General features: G+C 33.3%; 2 protein-coding genes across 2 annotated transcripts; both read right to left on the bottom strand.

Moving 5' to 3' along the window:
* Positions 1–3,576: 3,576 nt before the first annotated feature.
* On the bottom strand, positions 3,577–5,344 carry LOC138313301 (uncharacterized). Its single transcript, XM_069253802.1, has 4 exons — positions 5,267–5,344; positions 4,540–5,007; positions 4,029–4,122; positions 3,577–3,782 (listed from the first exon to the last, which is right to left on the bottom strand). The coding sequence occupies exons 2-4, from the start codon at positions 4,939–4,941 to the stop codon at positions 3,577–3,579; spliced, it is 702 nt and encodes a 233-aa protein (XP_069109903.1). The 5' UTR covers positions 4,942–5,007; positions 5,267–5,344.
* A 4-nt stretch (positions 5,345–5,348) lies between these two features.
* Positions 5,349–7,568, bottom strand: LOC138313302 (uncharacterized; the record flags this gene model as incomplete). Its single annotated transcript, XM_069253803.1, has 5 exons — positions 7,243–7,568; positions 6,842–6,962; positions 6,279–6,482; positions 5,616–5,779; positions 5,349–5,409 (listed from the first exon to the last, which is right to left on the bottom strand). Coding segments are annotated over exons 1-5 (876 nt in total), but the record flags the coding sequence as incomplete, so codon positions are not given.
* Positions 7,569–11,998: the final 4,430 nt, after the last annotated feature.

Here is an 11,998-nt window from a genome sequence, read left to right on the forward strand (position 1 = left end):
CCTATTGGAAAACCAATGGAATCAAACGTTGAAATGTATTTATTTCATCAATTTGTCTGAAAAAATAATTCATAAGCACCGGTGTCAAAAAACTATTTTTTCAACTTTATCGGAGTATGAAATACATTTTGTCTCCAAACATTGGTAAGAACACGCTACTCGGATTCACGCAGTTTGCAAACAAAATTTCGTTCATTCCCTGAAGAATTAAAAAAATAACATCAAAATGCTCCATCGCTGACAAGTGGTATTTTTTTCACAATCGAAAAACAGGTGCAGACTATTTTTTTTTTATATTTTTTTTTTATTTTTTCAAGACATTTTAATCGTAAATAACATAATACAAGCATATACACATTCACTCCGACATACCATAAACATTATACATGTATATTAATTGCAATCATAAGTACATACATACATTCATACATCCATTACATAGATTTATACATACACACATATATTGTAAATCATATGTATAGTAGTTACATATTTCCTTATAAACATACATACTTACATGCATACATAGATACATGTACAAACAAGCATACTTACAAAGCATACATGCACAGGTACATATATAGTTATATACATATATGACATACATACATACATAAACACCCTAACATATGCACACACACTTACACACCCTTGTATACCTTCACACACGCTTAACTCATACACAAAGGAAAGAAAATCATCATTTTTATTATCAACTATACATCAAACACTTAATTTTGGGGAGGGGGTGAGAAAACGAGGGAAGAAAGAGAAAAAGAGAGAGAGAGAGATCCCACAACTGCTATAAGATGCAGAAGAAGAAGAAGAAAAACAAACACATTTTTTTTCTAAAAAGGCTCACTTACTTTAACCGTCATCGCCATGTTCGTTTTTCTCTCGGAACGCTTCTCGACTTTACATATCGTGACTACATTATGCAAATTATGTAATATTGTGCTTGTGGGTAAACTCGAGAAGCGTTCCGAAGAACAAATGAACATGGCGGTGACGGTTAAAGTAAGTGAGCTACACGATGTTTAAATGGAGTTTCTAAAAAGTACGGGTCGTGACACCCCCAAAGGAGATTGTGGATGAACACAGTTATGGGTACTGTTTACCACCACAAGCGTAGATTTTGTGATTTTGGCTTGGTTTTTGAGATGCCCAATAGAGCCGAGACGACATTTCGACCGGACAGGGAAATGTCTACCTAGCATATTTTTCGTAAATTTCCCGATTCATCCTGCCATAACTTCGTCAATACTTGGCCAATTTTGTTTATCAAGCACTCAATGGAAAGATAAATTATTTCTCTTTAAGGTAAGATATCCGTCAATGTTGTATAGAACCCATTTATTAAAATAATCACGGTTTTAAGAAAATAGGTCCGTTTTTCTCGACCGCCGAGTTCATACCCTTGATACTATAATATATCTATGTATACTGTTAGTTTAAAAAAATCGTGCCAGGTCCCTGTGGAGCTTTGTGATCACAATGAGGATATATCGTGTACCTTTTATTGTTGATACATGCATTCATGCATGAAACTGAAATTAAAACAACTCTTATTGATTTCCATACATGATAGCATATATCCCCTGTGGATTAAAGTAAATATAAAAATTCAGATTAGTGAAAATTCAAAGTGTCTTAAGTTCACTGAAGGTATTAGTCCCTTTAAAATAGTCATGCAAATGGCGATTGAATTTTTTCATTGAGTCGCATGAAATCAATATTGCTTGTGTGGTATAGAAAACGGAATAAGAGGTCTAATAGATCATTAGAATAATAAAGTAAAAGAAAACTACTTTGGTTTGCACACAACACATTATTTCTTTTTGGGAGGTCTCTCATTAAGACCAATATTGACGTCATTATTTTGTGCATACAATTTACACTGTTTTTTTCTTTCTTGAAAAGTATGACGTTAATTACTCTCGCAAACACATGTTACCACATGTACAATCAGTGCAAGTCTACCCTCAACCAAGTAATCCTGACATTTAAGCATTATTCTCAGTTTCTTACTTTAATTAATATCTTGTGGTTTTGTGAAATCATAGACAGAAAATAGAAGGGAGTCATCGACTTTTATATATGTTCTTAGATCCATTGGATTTTGTTTCTCCACATATAATTCATTTTTTAACAATATGTATTTACAGAAACTAATATTTAAAAAAAAGTATTTACACTTCACAGCATATCTACAAGAAGTAGGACGAGCAGGCAGAGATGGGCAAATGGCTGAGGCAATTACATATTTTAACAATAGTGATATTGCTACAAATGTACCAATTGACCAAGCAGTTAGGGATATCTGCTCTACGAAGTTATGTCGATGGGAATTCCTGTGTTCCTACTTTGACTGCAATAAGGATGATTACCCTCACCTCCATAACTGCTGTGACACCTGTAGCGGACACTGCCAGTGCAGTGAATGTTTTGTGTCAGATATTGACTACATGTATATGTTTGATAACTCTGAATTACTAACAGATGAGATCAGTGTTAATGCAGATATTGCTAGTATAATATACAATACCCTGTTGGGATATTTCTCAGAGGAAAATGCAGTCTACAAAGTGCCAAATCCACCTTTCTATACCGGATTAACAACAGAATTAGCTGCATTAGTTGCAAATAAATACCCCGTTTATGATACCAAACACTTTGTTTTATGTAAGGCAAACCATTTAAGTGAAAGGTATGCAGATAACATTGCAAGTATCGTAAAACATGTGAGCAGTGTTGGTCCAAAATAATAATACCGGGTATTTACATTTACAGTGCAGCGAAATGAGTGCAGATGGTCAAACCAAGAAGCTTCATTTACTACTTTTAGAGTGACTTCTTCAGACATGTTTTCAACTGAACATATTTATAAAGTACATGTATAAAAACAATAATTATTACAGTGCACACATTCTATGCTGTTGCAAATATCTGTAAAAACATCATACATACTTCTCATGTCTTTTAAATGATTTTCACAGCTAATTCATCAAAACATGTGGTTTTCAATTCATCATTGAAGAAAAAAATCATAACAACTTGTTAATTGGTTGCTAAAGAGTGTTTGCACCCATCTTAACCTTAGATATTTAATCTTAACTGGAGCACTGGAATATCATATGTACAATACTAAGTATTATCTTATTTAATTTCCTAATTCTGTAACAACTGCATGTGTCCTACTACTAATCCACTCATGAAAGTGATCAACATTTAGGTAGTCCAACATTGTTTTGGGCATCTTTATGAATGAATTGTGGTATCTTCCAGGTTGTTTCTGAAAGGGCTGTACCTGCTGCAAGTCCTTTACCAGAACCAGTTCGTCATCAAAATATGAACCCTTTTGGTGTTTTTTCCCCTTTTTTCACATTTGACTGAGAAGCGTACCTTTCTGATAGTGATTTTAAGCATGACAGGCCTCTTGTGCGCATTGCGATGTTGCTTGCAGATTTGTTGGAGTACATATGTTTCATATGTTTCATTAAACTTGACAACTCGAAATCGCTGGAATTATGCACCATTTGTGTTACAAACAAAGAATGAACCTTTTGTTGATTATTCTCAGAGTAACTTGCTATAAGTGCTATAAGCTTTTCCTGAATATAGACAAGTCTGTCCCATCAGTAACTTGCATTCAATAACAACATTTGCATAATTGAAGACAGCATCTGGTACATGTATGTCTGGTGAAGTTGCCTGCTTTTTAATAATAGGCACATGTATAATTTTGCCCGAAGATAGTTCCAAGGTCACAAACTGTCCATCATCTGGAAGGAAATAGAATTTCTGATGGAATTGTATTCATGGATTTGATGGTAATTCTGTTATATATCACTATTAATAGACTCATAATTCAAACAATGAAAAATTAAGTTAAAAGCCATTCATTTTTTATCTTTATCTTAATATTAGATGAATTAATTATGGCAACATTCAAATAGTCAATATATCATATGTACATGTATATTTTATTTTGTTTCATTCATATATTTCATGAAAAATGTGTTTCTCACCAACGACATCTTTTGTTGTTGTTTGGCATTCCTTTGACAGTATTAGATCGTCAACAAGTTGACCAAACGTTGTAAAAACCCATCTTTTCTTCACCTGCAATATTGAAGAAAGTTTAAGCATTTAAGCAAGTTTGAATTTTCATTAATGGAGAATTATCTAGTGACAATGTAGAATAAGTTTATCTGATGATTTGCCATGTCTTTAGCACACAATATTTGCTGACGACAGACTCCATAAATAAAATGATTGGGTCATTTTACCAATGTCAAACTTTGAATATTTTGATTTGATAAGTAATACTTCAGATTTTAGAGTTGTTCTGTTACCAGAGTACTTCAGTACCCCAGAACTTTGATTTTATGTTGGATTTGTAACAGATTATTGATGCTGGATAATAAAGTCCTGCTGTCAGCGAGATCATACATCTATTTTTTCATCTCTATCGTGGTGACAGTACAAGAGTTGTTATGATTACAAAATAAAGGAAGCCATGTACTTGTTTTGAATTACCTCATCGTTTTCAAACTTTGGAGGAACATGTTTCTTCAGTGGGGAATAGATGTCTTCCATTCCGAAGAAGTTTCGAACCATCTCGACTAAATGTGCATCAACAAAGCTGATGATGAAGTCTTTGTCTGCATCATAGGCCTTCCTTACATCCTCATCAAAGTTGGTTCTCATTAGGCGATCGACTTCACATTTCAGGGTACCAAGCTCCTTTGCACTGCTGGCTTTAAACAATATTTTGTTGAAGCATATTAGAAAATTCATCAAAAGATGAAACATTTCAAATGTGATCGGTGAAAGGTGATCAAAACGGGCAAAAGCATCCGCTGCACCGGCTCTCAAGCATTTTGCTCCTGAAAACCTTTCCCTCGTAAGTTGATCCCCACCTATCTGGACTTTGGCCATTGGCTTGCCACTACTTGTAAAGGCTTCTTGTAGACTCTTTTCATAACTATCCAGGATAGACACCACCTAATAAAAGAAGACACTATGAAAGAATTTACACTTTAATTTGTATGAATAGAAAGTTATAATATAACATGATTGATTTTTCTATGATAAAAATAAACAATTTTCCATGTTTTTTTTGATAAATTCAAACCCTGAAGTGCAATTTCTTTTACTGATATAACAATTTAAATATTAGGTTTTTTTTTATAAAAAAGAGTGTTCTAAATAATTATAAATAAAAACAAAGAATAGTTATCATTTTCAGCTTCAGATAACAAACCTCATCATATTTCTGTTCATTCTTATCTAGTGTTTCAAGGGGAACGACTTCTGTTTTGCAATAGTTCAACCGTTTTGTTGGTAAGTTCGTCCGGAATCACATCTTCCATAAATGTCAAAGATGGCATAAATTTCACCGCGACCCTGGTGAAGAAGGAGGAAGAATTAAACTGTATGTACATGGCATTTTATTTGTAACATACATTATTAAATCTAGATGAAGCTAAAATATTAATATGCATCTATCTTACTAAATTGAATAAAAAGTCGTTGTACACATTACTAAAGCTATAAGAATGCCATTTTTTACATATAGGGTGCAACATTATTTACATGTATGTTGACTGTACCTGGCAATGAGAATTGTGTAAACTTGTCTGATACTGCATAAATCATCTTCATTGACCAGAAAGTCTTGCACAGTTAGGCTATTTGGTTTGGGTTTTTGATCTGACAAGTGGGTGAAGTTAAAGTTGTTAATCAGTGCAGCACTTGCGAAGGCATGATGCATAACCTGAAAATTAACAAATGGTTGTTTTTTTTTTCTTCATTATGATAGTTACATTACACAGAAGTGGTTTCTTTTGTTTATAGTGTTGAATACAATGCATTATGTATAATAGATAAAGTACATTATGCTTTTTAATAAATATCTTATTAACAATGGTGTACATATATATAATATCAAATACTTTGTGTTTATTAGAATTTATCAAATTGTTTTAAAATATTAATGTCACTCAAAAAGTTAATTTAATTGCAATTTTGTTTTTAATATTATTAATGTGTAATGAAAAAAACAATTACTGCGTGTATAAATGTACTAGGTGCCTTAAATAATGCATAATGAAATGAATAGAAAAGTTGCAAGATATATGCAAGATACAGCAGTCTAAGGGAGACAATCTCAATTTGATGAATCAAGAGTTATTCCCCTTGACAATCTTCTTTCTTGATGAATGAGAGTCTCTTAAAAAGACCTCTCTGTACAAACCCGAAAAATGAAGATATACCTTTGTCTTTCCTTCATTTGACTGATGCTGATTGGTGATTTTTACAGAAAAGTTGACATTATCGCCAACTAAACGGATGTGTTTGCTTGCTTGTATAGCCTCGACCAGTTTGGTATTGAAACTTCCTGCTCCAAATGTGTTAAGTACACCAAGGCTAGTTTGATAGCTCAGACACAAACCAATGGGTTGTAAGCGGTCATAAATCTGTGAGGTATGAGTATATTCTATCAACAATAACAATAAGTTGCAATAATTGGTACATATGCCATTTATGCTTTGGCAACATAAATACAAAATAGACAAAAATGTATTAAGAAAATGGAAATAAAAATATTACAGTCAAATTCATATATATCAATTATCATCATTATCAATATATCAGGAGATAAGACTATATACCAGTGTGTCTTTGTACCTGCAATAATTTTGATAAAGATCATGATATGTATATATATAGCAATTTAACAAAATTATGAAAACTTTCTTCAAAGTTGTATTAAATTAAATTTTATACACTAAACATGTCATTTATTTAATACGAAATTTAACAACTTTTAAATTACCTTTTGGTCTGCAATATTGTCAAATAGAAGCATGGAAATGATCCGTTGCACAGCTGAGAGCTCAGGTATCCTACCTTGACATATGATGGCATAAATCATGCCTAGTCTTGGCAACTTTGTCCTGAAAATGAAATTTGATTTTCTTTAAATTCCAGAAAGCTAATATTAATTCCATGAAAATCCACATGATCAGACTGATGTCTTTAATTCCAGTCTTTTTTTTTATTTTACTTTGTAAGTTTGTATTAAAGCATAAAAAATAATTGGTGGTTTTCAACATAATTGGTGGTGAACACATATACTATTAATTACCCTTATACTAAATGTTAAACCGAATACAGGCACTCTGGGCATTTGTTCTTAAATTATTTAATAATTAAATAACAGGTTATCTGTTTTACCTGATTTCAAATAGTCTATGCATTGATTCTGGTGGCATCATAGATGTAGCAACAAGTTTCATCAGAAGTGGAAGATGGTCAAATGCTTCATTCACGACTTCATCCCAGGAAAATTCCTTCAAGTTTGAAAATGACTTGGTCATCAGACTGCTCACAAAACCATGTTTCCTATTTCCCATCTGTGATAGTTCTTTCCTGTGGTGTTCAACAAGGAGATTCTCTATGGCATGGAATATAGTCTTATTCTGGATTATATACTCCACTAACATAGGAACTGATCCAGTGGAAACAATTCTCAAAAGGATTTGGCTTTCTTCTTGGGTCATTTCATAGGCTGGACATTATCAAGTTCTTGTTGAAACCTGAATATTTTCTGTGAACTGTTACAAAGTTCACTGAATGTTTTCTTGGGAAGAACGCTTCCTTCTGTATAGCAATGGTCATGTTCAGAGACATGGGGTATGTAGGACATTTTTGAAACATGTTCAACATTAGAGGATCTTCTTTTGGTTGATGGTGTGGAACTTCTCTTGTAAGTATGATCTGAATATATTTGTGGTATCATGTCTGTTGAAGCTGATACTGATGATGTTGATGAAGAGCAAGTATGAACTGGAAGAGGTGAAAGAGTACAGTTGTCTGTTGATTTTTTGGGGAGAAGTTCTCGAAGTTTTTTTATGTTTGTGATTTCTTTCAAAGGGGTTGTATTCACAATTGTTTTGGTGGAAGTCGGGGAAACAGACTTGACTTTCAATGAAGAATGGGTATTGTGACATAGTTCTTTAAATGCTATTATATTTCTATCAATAGTTTCGAACCTTCTTTGACATTTTCTGCAAATGTGACCTTCTGTAATGTTTATGTCGGCAATTTTCTTCAACAAAATTGAAATTTCATGTTTAATCCAGCGAATATTTTGATTATGCTGTCCACATGCACAACAATGGGAATTTTCCCCATATTGGATGTTACTATATAAGTTGATCAAATGATTAACCTGAAAAAGTAAACACTGTAGAATTATCACACATGCATATAATGTGCACCACAGCTTGATTGATCACATAATGTATTAACCAATTTCTCCAGTTGTAATTATTTAATATAAATTGTGGACGAAAAAAAGTCAGCCATATTTTAAATATTTCTGTACTCATGACACATTAATCTGTTTCTGTAAACATGCATAGGCCTTTTAAGCTTTTGAGACTCATTATTATGTTGTGATTTACATGTAAAAGACTTGAAGATCATGTAATATGGTATACAATGACGATGTTGGAGGCTTTACATGTTGTAAAACATTGTTAAATCCATGGAAAGGGGATATTTATACAACTAAACTCTTCTCCAGAAAAGGGGAGGGGTGCTAATTATGGCAAATACGGTAATGTGTAACCTCAAACCTACAAAACACAATTCTATAGCCTAAGCCTTACATTTAATTATAGATGAGTTTAAATTGCATGTACTGGTAACTGTCAAGAATTTAGTGAATCATCTATAGGTACATATTGGTCATGATCAGTGAATTTTAATGTTTCAGACAATGGTACTCTTCAGTCTAGTGATACATATGTAACCTAAATAGTTATAAAAACTCCAAATAAACCCATACAAAATTTGAATTTCCCTCATGAATTCGATAATCTGCATTTAAGTGTGAGATATAAGGGTCTCTCCCATAGGAGAGGGATTCGATCCCAGACATCACGCCATCCTTATTTCTTACAACGGGACCATATCTCTTCACAGATTAATCAATCATTCATTCATCATTGGGAATCTTGAAAAGATACGGGTGTAATATTTCATCACAATATTATTTTGTCAAAATGAATAATTGTAAAAATTGAAAAATAAAACTAAGCCTACAAAACAAATATATACAGTATTAATATTTATGAATATTAAGTCCTTGCACACTAATTTATTAATGGAAAACTCTATATGATAATGTATTTACGTTTAGTTAGCAACGTTATCATCGAGTGTTGCAATGTTTATAAAACGCACAATTGCTCATATTACTATTGCATGTTATCAGTGATTTGTGAAGTGAATTATTCTGCTACACAAAATTATAATTTAAGGTTCTTAACAATGTTTAAAGTCTATATATGACGCTAAAATTGTTCTGGAAAAAAAAATCATTAACGGACACTGCAAACTCCTTGGTCGGTGCTCGGAGGAGGGCAGTGTATACGTAAGGAAGTAACTGATTTACGTTATGAAACATCATTTTTATGGCGTATATATACATTAGCTACTGATCAAAAATCATATTTTAACCTGACATTCAAGTTCGCATATTAGTATCAACAAAGACAGGAAAAACCCCGATAGGAAACCAGACACGTGTGTACAGTACTTGTCTCCGTACGTCATTAGGCTTATGTGTGTGTGTGTGTTGTTCCTTCGTTAATCACGGATCCAGAAAATATAAATGATAGTTCAAAGAAGGCCTATATTTCAAATATGCCTATTTCTTTTGAAAAATATACTTGTATCGATAAGTTATTAATTGCTTATTAACCTTTTTCCATGGTTATGAATGTATCTAGTACGCTTAGTCATGTGCTCGTTGTTTACAAATACTTGCATGAGGGGAATTCCAAAACTCAAATGATTCGTTAAACGAATTGACCAATCAGAGCTCACTTGGTCAGGATCCTGACCAAAATGGCGGCCCTGACCTGTCTTAGTACTTATGAGCGCAGCCTAGCGGAGAGAATTGGTACTAAGGCAGGTAATCCAGTCTAAAACACAGAGGGGCTGCTGCGCAAGAACACAAACCGAAACACTGACTTCCGCCCTTATGTGAATGCGCATCCGGTTAGGCCAAAATATATGCCATGACAAAGGTTCGATATCAACATCAGTTTAAATGCAATGGAAAGCATTGTGCTAACATTAAGAAAAAAAAATGAAAACATATGAAATGAATGGATTAAACACGCTAAAGTTATTGTGGAACTATATCTTATTTACTCCCGGAACTTGACACATTTTCCCGCCAAATTGGAGCCAGTTGTTCCGCGATTCTATCAATTACTCTGCTGTTCCATCAATCCTACATAATGTATAACGTTGAAAAAAAGGTTTATTTCACCGGAACACTACATTTAAAAGAAATGGTCGGTCGAAATGTAAATATAAGGAATGTTTTTAAATTTTTGTTTTTTACTGGTGTGTTAACTGCATTTTTTGTGCAGATATTTCAACATGACGCGCTGACGCGCGTCATTTAAAATATCGATACAAAAAATGCAGTTTACACACCAGTAAACAACAAAAAATAAAAATCATTCCTTAAATAAGATCACTTCGTTTTTTGTATTAGATATGTCGTCTCTACGAAAATGGCAAAAGCAATATTTTATGTGCATATTAATTATAAGAAAAGTCAATATAAGAAAAAAACAACTATCGATACTTAGTCAAATATCATTTAACCACTTATTTTAAGTTGCAGCAAACATGGACGTTGTCGCAATACATATACAATATATGTGTGTACTGAAATACTGGCCCGCCTCAAAAAAGAATCATTATTGAGAAGATGAAAATACTTGTGACATTTTTGATATCTTTTATATTATACAAATATAGCAATATATTAATATAACAATAATAACTTATATTTACAGTTTGCACTGACATGGACTCAATAACAATGCTTTCTAGTATTATCATTATCAGTGTTTAATGTTATCACAACACGCGCGGCAATTCTATTGTAACGTGAATTGTCGATGGCGTAGCAACGTGGGGTCATGACCCCACTTTTGGCGGGAACATATGAATGACTCGATTCCAATCAGCTGTTAAATCGAATTCGTTGACGATGACGGTAAAGAAAAAGTATGGGTATATTAATAAAAAATATGCAACTACCGCGGGAAAAAATAATATTCATTTACTTGAAAAACTGTAAATATAAGGAATAGATGTTTATTTTGTTGAGGTTATGAGGGTATAATGATAATGGAGCCATGTAAATTTTATGTAACCCGGCTTTGCCGGGGGTTACATAATTTACACGTGCTCCATTATCATTATACCCTCATAACCTCAACAAAATAAACATCTATTCCTTAATTATCAGAATTACAGGATTAAAAATGGATAGTCAGTGTCTTAGAATATAAGCTGTATTTTAAAGTTGTAATTTTCACTGAAACGATATGTCGTTTTAACATTTGATATTTGAACATTAACATGTATCTTGATGATTTTAGCTCCCCATATGTCAGCCTATAAGAGGGCCGAAATCTGGGGTTCATATATTCCTGGTTTTGAATAAAATGCCTTCAATCACCGCCATGTTCAGTACCTTCGGGTTTTGTCGGAATTCCGAATCGTATCACGTGACTGACGTCCACAAGTCATGCACGTGGTGATCCAGGTAACTAGCGTAAGTGCACATGTGTTTGTTTACGTTTTCCTTCTGGCTAATATGAGCAAATCGTGCTGGTATATGTCCACAGAGCGAGTATTTGAAACATCTAATTCACACATTGCCGTAATTCAATAGTGTGTGTATCAAATATTGTAATGTGCGAGCATTATTTTCTTTGTAGATCCATTCTGTTGAGGTCGACCACATGTTTTGTTTACGAAAAATTGTTGACATTCCTCTTGCTTTCACACCTCTCGTGTTACTTCGAGATTGTCGCGACGATGTTCGGAAGAGTTCGGAATGATTAGGTCTCTTTCGAGCCTATTTTTCACGTGTACGCGTTAAAAAGACTTT

This window comes from Argopecten irradians, unplaced genomic scaffold, assembly GCF_041381155.1.
Source record: "Argopecten irradians isolate NY unplaced genomic scaffold, Ai_NY scaffold_0641, whole genome shotgun sequence".
In the NCBI taxonomy this organism is placed as follows: domain Eukaryota; kingdom Metazoa; phylum Mollusca; class Bivalvia; order Pectinida; family Pectinidae; genus Argopecten; species Argopecten irradians.